The following is a 21,195-nucleotide window of genomic DNA, read 5'->3' as shown; positions in this document are numbered from 1 at the left end:
TTGCGTGGGTGGGAGAGTGGCAAACACATCAAAAGAGAAAGATAAGATAGTGGGGGGAGAGGAGGAGGATGTTAAAACCCTAAATCCAGGATTGTGGAATATCCCAGCAGACTTCGGAGCAGAAGGTGGAAACCACTGACAACATTTAAAAATGTATAGACAAAGTGACTATGAACTGAATTTATTTAAGGTGCTGTGAATTAAGCATTTAAAGAGTTATGATACCAGATACGTAGTGGCTGGGAATACAGCAGAGGATGGTCCCTAGGCTAGCAATCTGGCCTGCCCAGGTTAGAATTAGAATCCTTAGAATGATTGTACCTATTAGAATAAATGTATCTTAACCCTCCAAACTCCTTTATGCCTTTTAAATTGCTTACAAATATTATTTGGCTTTTGGGAATTTTGTGCATGTGACAATGGCAAACAGATCCAATGCAAACAGATATGTAGAAACCTGTTTTTAGTTGCCAATTGGGACATCCAGATAACGTGCCATAGGGCACATTCTTTATGAATTGATGTCACATGTTTCTCTTTTGAAGTCTGTACTGTATATAATAGAATATGTCCTGTTTTGAGATAATTCTTGAATGTATAAAGCATATTTCTGGGTTTTAGAGACATGAAAAGCATCATAGGAAATGTGAAATGCTAAAGACATGTGCTTTTGATTTTGTTACTTTCTTTTTGTTCTCTGACTTTCAGGAGATACTAATATGTATATACATTTTTTTACTGAGTCAATTTTAAGTAAATATTGAAATAATTTTAATCTATATAAAATTTTTGTTTGTTTTGTTTTTTGAGATGGAGTTTCTCTGTGTAGCTTTAGGTGGCTTTGAACTCAGAGATCTGCTAGCCTCTGCCTGGGATCAAACATGTGTTCCATCACCACTCGACTGTATCAGTTTTTTTTTCCTTCAGTTCTTCATGGTTTCTGACTTCATCTTGAGGGAAATTTCTTAATGTATATTATTTTTCTTGGACTGATCTAAAGTGGGTACCAGAAACTGCTGTTTTCTTGAAGGATAGATATCTTTCAAACTTTCTGCCTAAGGGCGGCTAAGGTTTGGACTTTGTATGGAATAATTTGAGGCTTCATAGTCCAGTTGTTGTGTCTCTGTGTTTTCAAGTACTAATCTTCTTCAAAGTCCTTGGGGCTTATCTCTAAGTATCCACAGTCAAGCCCACAGTAAAAATTCTGAATTTTAATTGTTGACTTGTGTGTTCTGCAAATCTCTAACTTTATTGAGGAACAGGTAAAGAGGTAATAGCTTGTTAGGCTGGCTTCCTTCGTCTGACTAGGAAATGCTGGCATTCCAGGATCATGTCCCCTAAGCTGTATCTTCTGACCCTCTTGTCTTAACCTTACTAATGTGGTAAATAGAAGAGCTGACATTTAAACCAATGAAGCTTTTCCTTACTACACAGTCATCTAGCTTCCGGTTGTAGGGTTGCTCATGTCCCTGCACAGAACAAAGTTCTCCTTGGAGCCAGCAGAGCCTTAGGAAGGTTTTTCTTATTGGATATTCAGCAGACTTAGCTTCAGGTATGTGGCTCTGCAAAGCTGAATTCTCTGTGGAGCCCTTGGAGACATAGAGTTGACCTTTGTTGTTGGACTTCTGAAACATCAAAAAGAAACCAAAATGAAACATACTGGTATTTTACTTCTTAATTAATTATTCTTAACAATTTCCCTTTAAGCTAGAGGCCTTAGTTCATTCTTCAAGGGTTTTATGTCAGCTCAACACACCTAAAGTCATCTGAGAGGAGGCAATCTCATTAAAAGCATATGCCTGCCTAAGATCAGTTGTACACAAGCCTGTAGGTCATTTTTTTTAATTAGTGATTGATCAGCCCACTGTGGGTGGTGCCATCCCTGTGTTGGTGGCCCTGGCTTCTATAAGAAAGCAGGTTGAGCAAGCAAAGGAAAGTAAACCAGTAAGCAGCATCTGTCTATGGCCTCTGCCTCAGCTCCTGCCTCCAGGTTACTGCCCTGTTTGAGTTCCTGTTCTGACTTTGTTTGATGATGAACAGTGATATGGAAGTCTCAGCCAAATAAACCTTTTCCTTCCCAAGTTGCTTTGGTCATAGTGTTTCATCACAGCAATAGAACCGTAGCCAAGACAAAGTGTCAAGTGACATTCTCAGAAAGAGGATCAAGTCATAACTGTGTAAGGACTCTACAAGGCTAAGTACCCAGTCAGAAATGCATGATTCTGGAGTTACAGTGTGTAACAGGAAGAGCGGGCCTGCTTTTGGTCCTATCCGCCCCCCCCCCAGCTTACACCCCAAATAATCACACAGAAACTGCATTCATTTAAATATTGCCTGGCCCATTATCTCTAGCCTCTTATTGGCTAACTCTCACATATTAGTTTAACCCATCTCCATTAATGTGTATCTCCACTTGACTGTGGCTTACCGACATGAGTCTAACCAGCGTCCGGCTCAGGCAGGAGAACCATGCCGGCTGCCACTCTGTCCTTCTTCCCAGCATCCAGTTCTCTCTTCCCCACCCATCTAATTCTGCCCTATAAAAAGGCCAAGGCAGTTTCTTTATTCAACCAATGAAAGCAACACATAGTCAGAAGGACCTCCTACAACAGCAGTGTGTAGATCCAAATTCAAATTATCGTTGGCTGTTTCTATTTCCCATAATAACCACCCTGGTCCACCCCTGTGTCTGATCTAACAACTTTCTGACTACCAGGTGGAGGCTTTAGAATTAGTCTTAGGTGATTACTAGCTTCCAACCATCCAGAAGTTGAGGGTTGTCATCAGTAGCATCTGAGGCCTATAGTAGACTTTCTACTTTATTCTAATTGACACTGTGGTCCCCCAACAGTGTTTTTGGTAAATGCCTTGATGTCATGTTCTTTGTTCTATAACTATTAAAGTCTCTTGTAACTGGTTTTCATTTAGGAATATGTTATTCTAGAGAACCTGCATCCAAGTTCTCAGGCTGTGTTGACTCCTGTTTGGCTTACCTCCTGGTCCCGTTGAGGAGAAAGTTGTGCTTGGCATTAACGTGGCTTACACAGTGGCCATGGTGATAGTTAATGGATGTTTTGTCCTGATATTGTAAAGCTCAACGGCCTTTCATTTGGAAGTTTCCTCACTGTCTGCTGGCCAAGTTAGTAATGTTAGGGCGGCAGCTACTTCCAGCTGCCAGAGCTCCATGTTAGTTAAGGCGTAGGTTGGGCAAGGGCTCAGTTGGAATAGAAGTTTGCTGTTCTTCTGCACTGCAGGTAACTTGTTAACAGTTCATTGTGTTGGGGACCCAGGATCTGGTTCTGTTGTTTCACTCTTCCTTAGGTGTTGTTGCTAGAGTCACATGACTCAAGGTGGTCTATCACTACACTTCGTTTTCAGGAAAGGGCTGCTTCATCCTTTGTACATAAGGATAGACCATTGGCTTTAACTGGACTTGACCATCTAGCTGCAAGGAGGCTAAATGTGCAGGGCAACTGGGTAAACATGCTATTAATTAGCAAATGATAAAGCAAAATAAACCAATGATAAATGGGAGACTGGATTTTAGAGTATGATTAGCAATTTATGGCACAAAATGTAGAGAAAGTCTTTCCCGTATTGAAGATTAATGGTTGGGTAGGATATGGTCATCTAGGTTCTAGCACCTGCCTGTGGGATACAGAAACTTAGTTTGCCTTTAGATCAGTTTCATTGGCAATTTACCTTCTAGAGACCTCGGGGAACAAGCACACGTGCCTTGTATTTGAAACCATGTGTTTAAAAATGTATCACTTTACCCGTGAGTTTCTCCTCTCATTAATATCTAATGGGGGATAAGTACTGAGCAGACCCAAATTAGCATTGAGTCTCAGCTTTTACGTCAAGATCACCCTAACTACAATGACATAAAATGGGTAACGTATAGCTCATCTGGAAATTTCCAAATCTTCGAGTCGTATCTAAAAAAATAGTGTACATTTTATATTCTCCATTTGGTATGTGTGTTCTAGCTCCATATCTTAGTAAGGTTTAAAGTGTTTATTAATTTTGCTCAATGTAAAGTTGACATTCCTGGAGGAGTTGCAGAATTTTTTCTCTTTCACATTGACGCAGCACTCGGTCTGGAGGGAATGGTTGTAAAGACTGGGTAGTTCTTATACAAAAACTCACACTCCGTATTTAACTCGTGTTCTTCAGCACCTAATGGGGAACCAGATGGTATCTACTGTGGCTGTTAGTGGCAGCCATCCTAAGGCTACCTGTCCTCTCCCCGATGTGTTAGGCTGTTGCTTTCCCATCTGTAAGTCGGTTTCCCATTCTTCAAGCCTAATCAAACATTTCTCTTTGTCCCCATCTTCAAAGAACAGTTTGTCTGTGGCGCACAGCGCCTGAAGCAACGTGATTATCTGGTGACCTTTGCCCCCTGTTCCTTTCTCCATGTAATCCCCTTGGCTTGAGTTGGACAGTAACTGTGGCTTGCTGGTAATTAGTAGAATAGTCAAAAGTGATGAGATGTTGTTCCTCATTATATATAGATGAAGCCTTGGCAGATTGGAACAAAAGCTTCTCCTGCAGTAAGTGCCCCATGGTGGGTCTACCAGGCTGTATGTTAGGATGGCATTTGAGAGGTGAGATTTGGCTTTGTACCATCAAGAAAGCAACGCTCTCACTTCCACACAATAAGTCACTGAATTCTTCAACAACGCCAGCTAAGAACAACCCCAAGCCTAATGCCGACATTCCAGCCCGGTGAGACTCAGCAGAAATTCTAGCGGTGCTGTGACTTTCCACTTATAGAAACTAAGGTCTGATGTGTGTGTTTTGTTTGTGTGTATTTATATGTTCATGTGTGTGTACTTGTGTACAGGTATATGTGCTTGTGGATATGTACATGTTGAGGCCTGTGTTATCACTTACTGCCTTATTTTGGGGAACAGGATCTTTCTTTTTGTTTTTTGTTTGGTTTATTTGTTTGTTTTTTTTCTTCAAAACAGGGTTTCTCTGTGTAACAGTCCTGGATGTCCTGGAACTTGCTTTGTAGGCCAGTCTGGCCTTGAACTCACTGATATCCACTTGCCTCTGCCTCCCAAGTGCTGGGCTTAAAGGTGTGAGCTCTTTTTTTTCAGATTTTTTTTTTTTCTTAAGGATCTTTCACTGAGCCTGGAACTTACCAGCTCAGCTAGTCTGGCTGGACAGTGAGCTCCAGTATGCTCCTGTCTCCGCCTCCCCTGTGCGGGGTTTATGGGTATGCATTGCTGTGCCTAGCTTCTTTATGTGAGTTGTAGGGATCTAACACAGGTCCTATGCTTGCATGACAAACATTTTACCAACTGAACTTTCAAAAGTGCCTGTGTTTTCTTGGGTCTAAAGTCTAGATTAATTCGTTACATAGCTATAAGAATGAAGGTTATAAGTCCTGGCTGTTTGAGAGGCAAAAACCAAAAGTTATTGTTCCACATCCTACCTGTGTAGGATATCACATGTGGCCACCAGTATTGGAACTGCTTATCTAATACTGGTGGACTAGAGAATACAGCCTAGAGATGGATCTACAGATTTCAAGTTCTCTTTCATCTTCTTGTCTGAGCTGGGCCTTTAAACCACTTGCTTGCTTGCTTGCTTGCTTGCTTGTTTGATTGATTGATTGATTGTAGACAAACTTAGACGTGGGCTAGTTAAATTTTAATGCCACACTGAAATTGTGTATAAATGTATTGGTTTTTACCCACCAGGTCCTCTTTCCCACCCAACAGCTTTGCATAAACGGTAGATTTAGTAATTGCAATCAGAAGTTTTCTTAGGTGAGGAAAGAAAGTACACCTTTCTTAGTTGACTCATTTTGTTTGTTTCTTCAGCATGCCTCCACCACACAGCTCTTTGCCTTGCTCTGCCTCCCGTGGCATTTTTCTTCCTTCTCCTGATTTGGGTGATTATCTTCCATCTACGGTTTTGAAACTGTGGCACCGGTATTACCTGCAGACTATTAGAGACGGAGATCTCTGTCCCACCCAGGTCCTCAGCGTCACAGTGTGTATTTTCAAAAGCTTCCTTACGATTTGTATAGACAAGTGTTATGTCGAATTATAGTTGGTTTTGTTTTTGCTTTATTTCCTATGTGATATAACAAAGTTCCAGGTGGTAGGAACTTTACTTCATCCTTTATTTCTCCTATAACACCAAGCATAGTATTATACAAATATAGGGTTAATACATTATTTGTTTAATGGGCTTGATTCTGGGGGGATATTTTTCCTTTTTTCCTTTTTGAAAATGATTGTTTCTTCTAATTGGCCTCATCTAGTTTAGCCGGCCATTTTGTTGATAAGGCAAGAACCCCTTTATAGTCACTTTCCCTAAGGGGACGCTAATGGCTTTAGATAGCTCTTAGTATCAAAGAACAAAAGGAAATCTCTAATGGAGTCTTTACTCAGTGTCTGAGACTCAGGTCTGACCTTTAGAGGCAGAAGTAAGGGATGACATCACCTGCCTCCTCAGACCTTCAATTCAGAGGAAGATCCAGTACATCTATCAAAGACACCTTGTTCTCTAATGTCTCCTTAGGGCATTCAGGAGGGAGAGTCACCTCACTCATTTCCCTTTCACTTGGAGTCGATCACAATGGGCCTTGTAAAGGTAATGGACCTGGTTGGATAGACTAGACTCAAAAGACTTGCTGCTTGCCTTTTCCTTTTACAGACCTCAGGAGTTAATGTCAAGTTCTATGAAAGATATTCATCTGACTTCCTAAATGGCAAGCTCTCTGAAAGACAGAGCAAGTGTATGGCAGCCGAGCTGCTGAAGAGATGGGTTTTGTTAAAAGTCGTTCCATTCCCATGCTGCTGTGCGGTCTGTGTGCACATGTCTTTGAAAGGATGATATTCTAATCACCTCGGAGGTGTTTGAAAATTATTATTATTTAACAAAATTTGACTTGTTTCTTGTGTCTTCTTGATATTCCTCAGGTCAGGCCCACCTCATTGCACTTAACAAGGATGGTAGCTCAAGATACCAGGTTTTTTTCGTAGTGAATCCATTGCAGCATGAAAGTAATTTAAAAATTGTCTCTAGTGTGTACTACACCTCTTAGAAATTTCCCTAGTACATATCTTTAAAGTAAATAAATATACAGTGATGTGGAAAACTAAGAGTACTTAAATACGGTTTATGGTTTTAACACTAATCAAGTCAATGCTGATTGTTTTTCAATGTGAATGAGCGTACATGTGTGCGCATGTGTGTGTGTGTGCGTGTGTGTGTGTGTGTGTGTGCGTGAATGTGTGAGTATGTAGGCCAGAGGACAACCTTGAGTGTCATTCTTCAGAAGCCATCCACCTTGTTGCGTGAGACGTATTAGACCACAGTACTAAGGCCATATATTTTTTTAGGACTTATTTATTTTTATTTTGTGTGTACCGATGTCTTGCTTGCGTGTAATTTAGTGTAATTTGAGTGTAGTGGTCCTAGAGGTCAGAAGACAATGTTAGATTCCTTAGAGCTGGAGTTAACTGCTGCTTGTTAGTCGCCACGTGGGTACTTAGAACTGAACCCAGGTCCTCTTCCAGACTAAGGTTGTATTTAATGGGAAAAATTCGGTGGAGAAAGTGGCATTGGTTTTAGGGCAGAACCAACCAGTGGGGTCAGGATCTACTTCAAAACATTGCTGTTCCTCACTGCTTCAGAAATCTGGTGCTGGCCTAGCAGTGTGTTAGAGTCATGTGGAGAGCAAATTAACAATATAGAATCTGGTTCCACCTCGGGAAATTATGATTTACCATGTCTGGGTGGGACCTGGGAATCTGCATTAATGTATAATGAAAACAAACACACTGAACTTCCCCGGCAATTCCTTCATGGGGCCAGGCTTGAGAACTGGTACTATTCTTATCTGTTGTCAGTAGCTACAGTCAGCACTCTCTCCACAGCTTCAACCGGTTTTGATTTGCTGGTTAGTAATAAGCTTCCCCCCAGTTTTGACTGAGATATGCCTCTCCACAGTCTCACTTGATCACCTGCTCTTCGTGCTCCACGAGGAGACCGACTATCCCTCACAGTGTACCTGGGACAGTCCTAATTTATGACTGTTACCCTGGAAGGATCGCTATTGGTGTCCCCTTCCTTCAATAGTGACCTAATTTGAACAGTAGAGGTTGTAACTCTGCCTCTGACATTTTCAGACATTCACGACCTGTTCTTAGGAAGCTGAGGGTCAAGTATTTGTTTCCCTTAATATTACAGTAAACTGTTGTGAACAAGTGACTTTGAAGAGCACAGATTCTTTCCTAGAGATCAAAATTATAAAACAGGCTGGCAAGGTTACAGAAGCTACATGTATCTAATGCTTTTGATCTATTATTCTTATAGAATCACATCAGTTTCTCTTATAAAGAGTCTAGTAAGATTGCAGTATCAAGAGGTAGTATGATAAGATACTCATTTATCTCCCAAAAGCATACATAGCTTCATTTATAACTTTACAAGAGAATTTTTGAAATTCCATGCATAATTGTAATGGACTGAGGCATTTTATTGTTTTATTTGATATAGTTTCCTTTGCCCCAGGCTGGTCTTCAGCTTGTTTCTATATAGCTAAAATTGGTCTCAAGCTCTGGATCCTCCTGCTTCTACCTCCTGAGTGCTGCTGTTACAGATGTGAGGCACTGGTGGCTTGCCTGTAAGGAAACAAAGGGGTCAGGTTCTTAGAGGTCCTATAGGGTGTTAGAAACATCTAGAACAGAAAGTAGAAAGTTAAAATTGGATCGAGGTTACCTTAGTGTAGCGTCTATTTATTGGATTGGACTAGGGAAAAATTAAAAAGGGATCAGAAACCTCAGAGGCTTAATATTGTGACAATACAATAGTTGTCCTGACTTTTAGAAGACGAAAAATGAATAAAAACTAATTCACATTAAGCATCAGATGGAATAAAAACTAATTCACATTAAGCATCAGATGGAGACCCAGTAAGTAGTAGCCAGTGATGATGATTGTCTAGCATAACGACAGACATGAAAGGCATGCGATCAGAGCTGCGGATTTGGGTGGTGGCAGTCTCTGAGGATGAACAGTGGTGGCTAGAGGGGGCCAGAAGAGCTGGTTAGAGATGGGTGTGAGTAGAAGGACCTCACAGAGTGGGAATCAGGTCAGGTTATTGAGTGAACCGGAAAACTACCATCGTGGCGTGGGGGATGAGATCAGTGTAACTCAAGCAATGTGAAGCAGAGTTAGCAAAGGCATGCGAGCCCCAGGAAGTTCACAGAATCCGTGAAACTGGACATCAGTGTTCTCTCTAGCATGGTAAGAAAACAACAGTGGCCAACTGCAAAAAGATTGTGTATGTCTTGTGTGTATCTTGACCAGTGAACTAGCACAAGAAAAGCTTATCCCTTGTGATGCTTTTAATAAAATGCAAAACAGAGGAGTTAGAGAGGAAATAGTGTAAGAGAAAACCACTGTGAAAATTTTACTCTGAAAATACAGATTTGCTCATCTGTATCTTCGCACTGTGTTATATGTGCTGCTTGTCTAGTTGTAAAGGGAAATACGGGTTCCAGCACACAAGAACGGGATGCTTTAAGTTCCAGTGGCACGGTATTATTTATTCTTTCTTAGCAGGCATTTTTCCCCCATACCTGCAAGTCACTGACGTTCCAGTCTCTAGCATTTGATTCCTTATATCTTTATAGCACACGATTTGCTATAAGGACCTACTGTACCATAATAATTACAGTTCCCCTTTAAACTGAACTAGTTACTTGGGGAGTTCTGTTTCTTTCTGAATGAAGTTCTCTTATCGGATATAGGGGGAGATAAAAAAAAATAATAATGGAAAACTAAAGCTAAATATGCAGCTCAATTGCTTAGTTCTTACCCGGCATGCAAGAGGTTCTGAGTTTGGTTTCCAGCAGCACGCACACATATTCTCTCTCTCTTATGCATACATACACACATGTGTGTATATGCACACGGACACATGCACATGGACACACACACACACACACACAAGCACACATAAAACCTGCCTGAAAGTAGGGGGAACTAGTTGGGAATAAGGGTTTTGGTGGGAGAGGGAAGAAATGAGAGAAGGGAATGGGGATGTGAGTGAAAATTATCAAGTTCATTCTAGATATGTCTGAAGTTGCCAATGAATAAAAAAAAGTCAAAAATTCCTAATGGGGTTGGAGATAGACTTAGGATAACTTGTTGCTCTTGTGGAAAACCCGAATTCCGCTCCCAGAACCCATATGAGGTGTCTTACGACCTCCTATAACTCCAACCCCAGGGGATCTGACACCCTCACCTGGTCTTTGCAGGCAGCCACATACATGTAGCATAACGCACGTAGACACACACAAATACACTTGTTGTATCCAATACTGTCATGAGTGACAGGGTGAATAAGATGTGGTTAATCATTACTATGAAAAAATCTTTTTGTAATTGTGGCCTTTCTTTGCAAATGAAGGTATAAAGTGCTCAACTTCATCATCTTTGGTTAGCACTATGTATATAACACGTATAGATACAGTTGTATGTCTATATGCATAGAGATGCAGATAATGTTTAGTACTGTATTATATCTATCTATCTCTATCTATCTATCTATCTATCTATCTATCTATCTATCTATCTATCTATCTATCTATCTATCTATCTCTTTAGAGGAGTAGTTTCACATTTAAATTCCTCAAAGACTCAGGGCTTTTAAACTATGCTTTAAAAAAAAGCAATAGTTAAAGGACCCCAAAACTAAATCATACATTCTTTGTAGAAGACCCAGACTCTTTTGAGATGTTACACTGATTGATGAGGTCACTGGCTTAGGGGATTTTCAAGTGACCTTGTAGTAGTAGTATTCCCGGTACTCTATATATACCTCCCATAGGCTTTCCTTGCCACACGGGGTCTCAGTTGTTCAAGATGCTGCAATGTGGACATAGCAATGATGTCTTATGGGTAAGTTAATTGAAGCTGAGAGAGCAACTTGTCAAAAGTCAGTGCTAGTGTAGGTCAAGACCTATGAAGAATCTAACATTTTCTTCTGTTCACAAGGGGGCCAGCTAACCTTTGGCCATTCATGAGTATTGGCAGAAGATGCGATACTCAGGTTGGAGGCTAGGCACTTTTACTACTCACAGTACCATCAGAACTGGGCTTTGCATATTTTCAGCTGGTTTCTCATTCCCTCCTGATCCGCTAGGTGCAGGCAGATGCACTTATTCTATGGATGCTGTGCAAGTAGAAAGCTTGGAGAGTCTTCGACATGAAGCTGGAGTGATGCAGCCTTTGACTGATGGAGGATGCTCCCTTTTAAGGTTGCATGCTGGAAACAAGGCTTGGGGGATGACCCCATGAAAGAGCGGTGAGGGCCTTGCCTTCCATGCAGTGGTACTGAGGTCCCTCCATACCTTGTTGAAATCACATGACAGGGTTGAACTGCAAACTTAAATGTGCTGAATTTTCTTCCTGAAATTTTAGCTGGAAAGATAGCAAGTATAAGCTTTTATCCTAAATTGTGTTTATCTTTTTATTCTGGTATAATTCAAAACTAGGCCTCTTGGCTGATTTAATATATTCAGCTATAAAAATAGCTTGGTTATTGTGAAGGCAAATAACAGGAAGCAAGGCACAATTTTGACAAACTTACTAGATTCAGTCTCAGAATGTCCTATGATTTTCTGATGGCACTTCTGGAGGCCTAGTCATTTCCCCAGTGGCCACCAGGACATGGACTGTCTTCTGCTGGAACTTGTAAACGAAATGAAGGCCGAAGGCAGAAGACTTACAGCTAATGATAGTATAGTGTATAGCAGGGAAGAGTAGCTTGTAGTTTCCCACATAGAAAACCTTTGCTTTGTTATCTTGATTAATTAAACTACGACTTGAACCTGTAGTAAACCTTAGAGACACACTAAACTAGACTCTTTATCTTATAGTGTAGAAAATTAGAGATAGCGTGTCAATGACTACTGTCCAAGAATGAGCTTCTGACAACTGAGCAAGAGCAGTGCACAGCACTGAAGCAGACTCCTTTTAGCTGATGTAGCCTATCAGAGTCCACTAGGAAATACTTATAGAATTACTCTGTTTTATATATTTGTAAGATAGATTGTTTATCTGCCAGGACTCGCTGGTGGAGAAACAATAATCTAATTGGATCCCTACTGTACTAAAATCACGAATGGGTTTTTGGGAGGGGTAAATAATTCAGCTTGAAGAAAGAGAGACACTTCAAAGACTTGGAGACTAAAAGATTACAGTTTGCCGATGAATAGGAGATCGACAACCCATGCAGATGGCAATCTACATATGTTATATGGGGAAGGACATAAGTTGAGATCTAGTAATGACAGAAGGTTTATAGTAGCTCAGGGTGATTGGATTGGAACACAGAAAAGCAGAAAGAATTCAAATTAGGAAATTCTTAGACCCCAGGCAGAATATTGACGTTTTTCTGCCAAAGACCAACCTTTTTAGGTAGTTCGCACAATTGATTTTGTAACTGGAATTTAGAAAACACGGATGTCACAACTGCTAGTTGCGGTAGAATGAGGTTCTAGATCGTCCTCCCTCCCTCCCTCCCTCCCTCCCTCCCTCCCTCCCTCCCTCCCTCCCTCCCTCCCTCCCTCCTTCCTTCCTTCCTTCCTTCCTTCCTATCTTTCTTTTTTTGAGTTATGCTTTTGCAGTGCACCCCTGGGTGGCCAGGAACATGCTATGGAGACCTGGCTGGCCTGGAACTCACAGAGATCCTCAACCCTCTGCCTCCCAATTGCTGGAATTAAAGGTATATGTCACCACATTTGGTCTAGAAACAGTTTTTGAGGAGTGATGAGATAAGATGACCTGCATTCTGTTGATGCTAAAGGGAATGTTCGTATGTGAGATGGAAGCTGCATTTGTTCCTGTTTCCTCACCGCAAAATCCAAAACCTTGTATTGTATTCTCTTTCACACTTTCAACCCAGTTGCAACAAATTATAGTTTTCAGTACTTTATAATTATATATGTAGCATAATTATATGTGTAATTATAGATTTATAATAGTTCAGATGTATAGATATAGTAATTATAGATTACTTATCTATAATTATTTATATGTTATATATAGTTATACAATATAATTTTGATGTACAATATTAGAATAATTTACCCTAAATAGTTATGCCATTTGTTTTACACAAATTTTTTCTTTAAGAAGCCACTTAAAATATGAGTTATATATGATTATATATTTTAAGAACTTGCAAGAAATTTTTAAAAGTTAACCAAAATATTTTTATTACAAAATGTAGAGTTCATAGTTGTGGAGTTAGATGAGAATATTTAATGGTTTAATATTTTACATAAAACTATTAAGAAATAAAGTTTGAAAATGTGCAGAGGAAAATCTCAGATTCTTTTTTGTTTGTTTTCTTTTGTAAGGTTTGACGTTGGATTATTTTTTTCCTTGTATAATCTCAGGTAGTGTTACAGTTTGTAGCTATATAAATGTTAAGCTCTTCTCATTAAAGGCAACAAATTGACTTTTGAGCTTAAAACAAAAAATTTTCAGTTGGGTGTGCTTAAGGATTTGTCTGGCTTAAAAGACTAATTTTGAAGAAGGGTTGAAAGAGAGTTACACAAGAAGCCTTTGAAGCTAGTTCCTCCTTCTCTGTGTTGTGGGAGACCATCTCAGAAAGTGCCTTTGTTTGCATCTAATAGAAAGAGGGTTCAGCATGTCCTGTTGACAACTAAAGCCATGCCTTCTCCTCCACCCATGCAAATGAAGAGGATTGGGCATCATTGTCTGTATTTAAACAGATCCTCCCTTCTGTTAGCAAGGGTGAGTGTAGGTTAGGAGGTCAATGTAAAGACAGAGTGACAATGGCATTCTAAAATTGGCAGATCTGCAATTCAAATGACACCAAATTTTGCTTTGTTATGTTGAAACAAAATCGATAGTAAATAATCCAGTAAATCAGTTTATGGTTATAATAATTTACTTAAAATCCAGTACCTGATTTCAAAGGCGAGCACAGTGCTGTGTTACAGGGTTGGGCTTTTGTTCTGTCACAGGGAATTTGTTATGTTCTCAGAGAGTCTGGCAGTCTGAAAGCTGGTCGAGAGCAAAGGCAGGGAGAGTCCATCTTGTTCCTGAAAGGGTGAAAACCCTCACCACTTTCCTTACCAGTAGGAGTCCTTTTAAAATGCAAGGACTAGCATGACGCAGCAGAGAATTACAGTGGTGGAGGTTGGTGACCCCATCAGCTGCTTGTCTTACTAGTATCCATATGCATTGTGCAGAACAGACTTCTGGGAGTAAGACAGGGTAGAGGCTTGGGGAGGAGGAGATGTGTGCAATATTCTCAGTAGGAGATGGTGAGGGCCTTAATTAGGGTGGTGTGAATGGTGAGAAAGAACACTGTGGACTGAAGAGCTATTTCAGGAAAAACTGGTGGCTCCTGAGGTAGATTAGATGGAATAGAGAAGAGGGTGGAACCGATATCCCCTTGAGGTTCTTCAGACTGTTCTGTTTGGGTCTTGACCACAATCAAGAGCTATTCTCCCAAAGACAGCTGGTGTTTGATATGGTTTCCTTTGTATAATTACGTGAAGAAGAGTAGGATGCAAGGTGTTTGGAAACAAGAGGATATTAATTTTGAGACACTTTATTAACCACGTGGAACTAGAAAGCCGAAGGTGCTCTTCCATAGGCTGTTTGTACAAATGTATGATGTGGGATTTCCCTCTGTATGCTGGGAATATGTTTTATTGCCATTGGTTAAAAAAGAAGCTGCTTTCAGCCAGTGGTTTAACAGAGCAAAGTCAGGCGAAAAATCCAAACAGAAATGTAGAGAGAGTGGAGAGTGGAGGAGCTGCCATGTAGCTGCTGAAGAAGATAGACATCTGGGAACCTTATCAGTACATCACGAGCCTTGTGGTAAAATACAAAATAATAGAAATGGGTTAATTTAAGATGTAAGAGTTAGTTAATAAGAAGCCTAAGCTAATAGGCCAGTGTTGTAATTAATAGTTTCTGTGTGATTATTTTGGGTCTGGGTGGCTGGAGATGAACAAGCAACCTCCATCTACAAATGTATTATTATTTTAGGTTAGCAAAGCAGGCTTTGTCATGTCATTGTCATCTTTAGACTATGTTTTATCAGACTTTTTAATTCTTATTTGTTCCTCTCTCCCACTGGCTTCTCCCATTTCCTTCTTAAGCTGTTTCTTTTCTTCACTTAGTCTCACTTTCTGCTTTCTTATTATTTATCTTAAGGTCTCTTTTTCAGCTTCATGATCCTCAGTTTATGGTCCATATATACCTATATAAATACATACATACATACATAAAGTTACATCCATGAGCTATTTTATGGTTTATAATTATAGCTTCTAGTAAGGAATTTTTGTTATACTATTTCTTTGCCTTTCCTTTAAAATAAAAGTTTTATTCTGTTTTTATTTATGTATGTACATGTGTGTGTATATCTGTGTGTGTGTCTCTCTCTGTGTGTATACGTGTATATATGCACACATGTTCACAGAGGCAGAAAAGACTGTCAGAGCCCTATAGTCATAGTTATATCCAGTTAGGAGTTGCCTACGGTGGGTTCTGGGAACCAACCTCCAGTCCCCTGAGAGAGCAGCAAATGTTCTTACTACAGAGCCATCTCCCAGGACCTCTTTGTCTTCCTATAACGCTGTATCCTACAGTTGAGCAGTGTTAGATCTAGAAGGAAGTACGGGAATGTCAATGTCCCCCGACAAGTGAGGATATTGGTGCTTTCCAGTGAGAGAACTGGAGCCCATGCTCGTTTATGAGCTCTTCATTCCCTAGTTCCTAACCAGCTACCTGCTGACTGTTGTAGTCCATCACTCTAGCAAAGGAGAACAAGACCACAAGGAAAGAAATATTGCTGCGTAAGTAATTCTAATGTGTACTTAGTTCAGTATTGTTTTCCTTATACTTGTTTTCCATCTTTAAAGAGAAAGAACTAAAAATCATGCCTGGGCTTATGGTTGAGTTTATGCTTAGTAAACAGATGAATTTCTCCATCACTAGACCTGAGTTTGACCTCATAAAACAGGGATGTGGCACTAATTCCTTTAAAACCTGCTACTTCTTCTGTCTTTAACATTTTCTATTTCCTGGTTGTCTTGTTTTTCTTTGTTAAACTGCTTCTGTTTCTCCACAGCAAGCAGGGATCTGGACCTAGTGACCACTGGTGCATACGTCCAGGATGTTGTGTCTAGAGTAAGCAGAATGGACCTGCACTCTAGTTTGTTTTGTTATGAACATATTACCATACTGACGTTCCTTTTTTGAGAACAAGCCTTGAAATTACAAACAGAATACAGAACAGGGAATTACTGGGCTCTAGAGCAGGTGGGATGGGTACGTGCTGTCAACGGGGACACCCCATGTAATAATGTCACTAGATTTGCTTTGGAGAGAAAATATTGGAAGTTATATTTGTATCTATTTTTAATTTTTAATTTAGTTTTGAAAACTCTTGCTTCTGATATGTTTTAGTATATGACCAAACAGTAAAGTTGTATATACATGCTTATCATTAACAAATGATTATATATATGTATATTATTTCTGTAATATTTCGTTTTTATGATGATCATTGGAAATAAAGAAGAAAGTGACAACTGAGTAGTCGTGTTTATTTGACTGTCTATTTCTTATAGTTGATGAAAAGCATCTACCCAATAAGGATTTAATTTTAAGAGAAACTTCATACTCTTGTTCATTGTTTTTTGGATTGTTAAGTAACTCATTGGGTTTGTTAGGCAAGCCATTTTACATACTGAACTTAATTCAGTGTTGTTGATCAAGAATCTAAGCCCCTATTTTTTGAGAATTGATTTGCCCATAATTTCTTTTCTGATTGTTCTTCACAGGATAAGACCACAGCTTGCCAAAGAGAAGATCGAAGGATGCCATATCTGTACATCAGTGACACCAGGAGAACCGCAGGTCTTCCTAGGGAAAGATAAGGCATTTACCTTTGATTATGTGTTTGACATCGACTCCCAGCAGGAGCAGATCTACACACAGTGCATTGAGAAGCTAATTGAAGGCTGTTTTGAAGGATACAATGCTACAGTTTTTGCTTATGGACAAGTAAATGCCTTATTATTTGCATAAGAGTTGTAATTCAGTTGCATTTCCATTTTCATGTCTTATGGCCTTGTTAAATTTTTTTCCTTCTCATTCTTTTTTTCAGACTGGAGCTGGGAAAACATACACAATGGGAACAGGATTTGACGTCAACATCATGGAGGAAGAGCAGGGGATCATCTCTCGTGCTGTTAAGCACCTTTTCAGGAGCATTGAAGAAAAAAAATCCACTGCGATTAAAAATGGGGTTCCTCCTCCTGAATTTAAAGTGAATGCCCAATTCTTAGAGGTAGTAGATTCATTGTCAGTTTTCTTTAAATTCATCCATAACACCAGATACTTAGGGTTTTTTTACTGCTGGCCTTTAGTAGAGAGTTTGTCATATAGTACTCAGTCAATGCTGTTTGAGTAAATCAGCATTAGTTAACAGATAATAAATATACCTTCCTCTTGGATGTAATAATGTTTACATTTATATTATAAATGCTTTACAGTATCTATACATTAAAAGTACAATTAATATCGTTTATTTCAGAACCTTTCCTTACCAAGTGATAAACTGACTGGAAGAAACTATTATGGGTAATAAATGTTATAAAGTGCTGGGAATTTAGAAATTATGATCAAACGAGAGAGGACAAGTTGAGAAACAGCTTCAGAGACTGATGGAGTCTCGGAAGTGTCCTAAGGTCATCAGTGAGGATGAATTTACAGTAGCCTAGCCTTGTAGGGAGTTATGTCTGTGGAAGAAAATGTGAGCTTTGGTATAATACAATAGTTGTGGACTGCAGTGTTATAATTCTAAATTGTGTTTGTACACACGCTAAGACAGATTCTTTAAAAACTAAAGAGAGGGACAATGGATGTTTCAGTGTGTAAGGGTGCTTGCTGCCAAGTCTAATGAGCCAAGTTCCATCCCTGGCAACCCCCCCCAACCCCCCCGGATTGAAGGAAGCAATTTTCCACACGTGTACCACGGCATGAGTGTCCCCATACATACACGTAACTAAATACATGCAGTAAAACATAAAATAGAAGTAAGCAACTAAAGATAGAATTATCAGCCGGTTCGCCAGCTGGAACCCCCCAGCATAGTCACAATGACCAAGTTATGGAATCAGCCTGGATGCCCATTGACAGATATATGCACGAAGAAAATGTGATACATGCATACATACGTACGCATATATGCGCAGCGGAGTATGATTCAGCTATAAGAATGAAATTGTGTTATTTGAGAGAAAATGAACGGAACTGAAAATCATCATGTCAAGTGAAGTGAGCCAGACTCACAGATGTTTGTTAGACAGGAAAGGACAGGAAGGCATTGAAATAGAAGTGAGGAAGAGGGGAAGGTGCTAAAGAGGGCAAAAGCCAGTGGTTTATCAGACATATCTGTGCCTGAAGTACATTGTATACATATGGAAAGCCTATTGTTTGCGCATTAATGAAAAAGAAAACAAAATGAAAAGACACTAAAGGAAGAATTATAAGGCTAAAGAAATACAGTTTTAAGCTGAAATTGTAGAAATTTTAAAATTCTTAAAATCTCTGACCTTTGTCTGAGTGTGCTGGAACATTTCTTTAATCCCAGCATCTGAAGCAGAACCTCTGTGAGTTCAAGGACAGCCTGGTCTATTTAGTGAGCCAGGGCTACCCAGTGAGATCCTACCCCCTGACCTTCTCCCCCAAATCACAAGTCTTCTGTCCTGACCTTTTAGCTCTGCCGGCATATGGTACAAACTGTTCTAGGCTTCTTATTTCTCTTTGCTTATATCTTGCAAAGTGGTCTTAGGTCTTCTTAGGTCGTGCCTATCCTGTTTATCATGATTAAGTCATTTATTCTTCTTATTTTATAGCTAAATCCGGCATTCACTTAATATTCATGATTTGTGATAATATAGTAATTTATAGCAGTGTTTTATTTGGAGGAAACAGATGTCATTTTGAGGGTGGTCAAGCATTTATGTGGCCTATATATTATGTGGAGCATGCTAGAGGCTCACGCCCCACGCCTACAAAACTCACCTTGAATGTGCTTTCTTCACAGCTTTATAATGAAGAGGTCCTTGACTTGTTTGATACCACTCGGGATATTGATGCAAAAAATAAAAAATCAAATATAAGAATCCATGAAGATTCAACTGGAGGGATTTATACTGTGGGAGTCACAACGCGCACTGTGAATACGGAGCCAGAGGTGACTGTGTCCTTAAAATAGTGCTTTGACAACCATCCTTACTTATAACACATGTAAGATAAAAATCTTCTTTGGCTGAGAACTGGTGGCGCACACCTCTAGTCCCAGTACTCGGGAGGCAGAGGCAGGTGGATCTCTGTGAGTTAGAGGCCAGCCTAGTCTACAGAGTACAAAGTTCCAGGACCAACCAGGGCTACACAGAGAAATGCTGTCTTGAATCTCCTTATCCCTCCCTCCAAAAAGTCTACTTTCTTTGTATTTTTTTTCCAAAAAGAACATCATTCTAAAAATGTTGTACACTTAGCAAGATGATTCTATAAGTAAAGGTGCCTGGTGCTGAGCCTTCCATCCTTAGAACTCATATGGTGGAAGGCAAACCAACTCCCAAACTCCCGGATGTTTTCTCATCCTACACATGCAGCATGGCACACGTGCACATGCTGAAATACATGAACACAAAAAACAGATTTAACATGATGCTTATGCTAATACCATAGCATGACATTTACCATACCACCAAAAGAGCCCAGAGCAGTCTGTGTATAGTAAATATTCTTTCACAAGTAAAGAAGGCTAAATAGTTAGTGATGAAATATAGACAACTCTCCATTTGTCCTATTTGTTTGTGACATTTAGGATTGTATTTTGGCTTATATAGGGAAATGTTTAAGAAAAAAAACCTAAAAAAAAAACTGAGAAGAAAAAACATTAAACAAGATATAGCATAGCCTAATTCAGATTATTGTGGAGTTTGTACCAAAGCGTTTATAACAGTTTGGAATGGAGACTGCAAATGTCAGCACACGACAGACAATGGAACTTAGTGTTTTCCCCTAGTTAAGAAAGAATGCACCATTATACTGAGAAGTTCAGCTCCCGTGTGTCTGTAACAGAAACAATAGGTTGAGAAATCTTCCTTCCTAGCCTTTGCTGCAGTGGGCTTCAGCTCGACTGTAGACTGGGCGGTACCTGTTCAGCTGTCGTTAACTCAAGCCTCTCTTCCGCTCTGCAGATGATGCAGTGTTTGAAGCTGGGTGCTTTGTCCCGCACCACCGCTAGTACCCAGATGAACGTACAGAGCTCTCGGTCACATGCCATCTTCACCATTCACGTGTGTCAGACCAGAGTGTGTCCCCAGATAGAGGCCGTGAGTTCAACCTTCTTGTTTCTTCAACTTTTAGCCTTTAGATTCTTCAATCATACAGGTCTCGGGAAAGATGTTTGATTTAAACTCACCTTAGTGTTTCTTTCTTTTAATTTCCCTCTCTCATTTGTTTAGCCAAAGGTGGTCAAGTGTGTAAGACTTTGAGACACAAGCAGAATTACTAAATATCCATTTGTTGCGAACTAGTGGAGATGTTGCCCTCTTGACCTTTGCTGGGAGACCTGTTTCTACCTTTCCCTTCATCGGGAGAGCATGAGTTCAGGATAGCTGGATTTAGCCTTCCACCCTCTTTCTGATGTGGTCATTTAAGTTTGTATGGCTAAGTGACTGTGTCTTTAGCTGTATAAGGGAGTGAGATGTGGGCGGGAGTGAGGTTACAGGGTGTTTGATGTCACGTTAATAAGGCGTTTTCAATTACCTTTCGTGATCATAGGAGAATGCAACTGATAATAAGATGATTTCCGAATCGTCGCAGATGAATGAATTCGAAACCCTGACTGCGAAGTTTCATTTTGTTGATCTGGCAGGATCGGAAAGACTGAAAAGAACGGGAGCTACCGGCGAGAGGGCGAAAGAGGGCATATCCATCAACTGTGGGCTGGTAAGGCTAAACTCTGTACAGAGACACTGGGCCTTCTGCTGCCCTTTCTCGGTTTAGTGTTGTTTGTTTTTGTCTTTTGGGTGCTCAGCATGTAGTCTAGACTCACCTCACAATGATTCTCCTGCCATACCGGGATTACAG

The 21,195-nt window shown here is 40.0% G+C and overlaps 1 protein-coding gene across 19 annotated transcripts in view; it reads left to right on the top strand.

Moving 5' to 3' along the window:
- The window catches only part of Kif21a (kinesin family member 21A), a 111,963-nt gene that overhangs the window by 38,277 nt on the left and 52,491 nt on the right, over positions 1–21,195 (top strand). For all 19 annotated transcript variants that reach the window (XM_057792603.1, XM_057792592.1, XM_057792591.1 and 16 more), the window contains exons 2-6: positions 16,869–17,091; positions 17,195–17,377; positions 19,139–19,288; positions 20,301–20,435; positions 20,887–21,054. In XM_057792603.1, coding sequence (XP_057648586.1) covers positions 16,869–17,091; positions 17,195–17,377; positions 19,139–19,288; positions 20,301–20,435; positions 20,887–21,054 — 859 coding nt within the window. The remainder of the gene's footprint in view (positions 1–16,868; positions 17,092–17,194; positions 17,378–19,138; positions 19,289–20,300; positions 20,436–20,886; positions 21,055–21,195) is intronic.

This window comes from Chionomys nivalis, chromosome 17 (assembly GCF_950005125.1).
Source record: "Chionomys nivalis chromosome 17, mChiNiv1.1, whole genome shotgun sequence".
NCBI lineage: Eukaryota > Metazoa > Chordata > Mammalia > Rodentia > Cricetidae > Chionomys > Chionomys nivalis.
The sequence above is the reverse complement of the archived record's forward strand: the minus strand, read 5'-3'. Positions and strand labels throughout refer to the sequence as shown.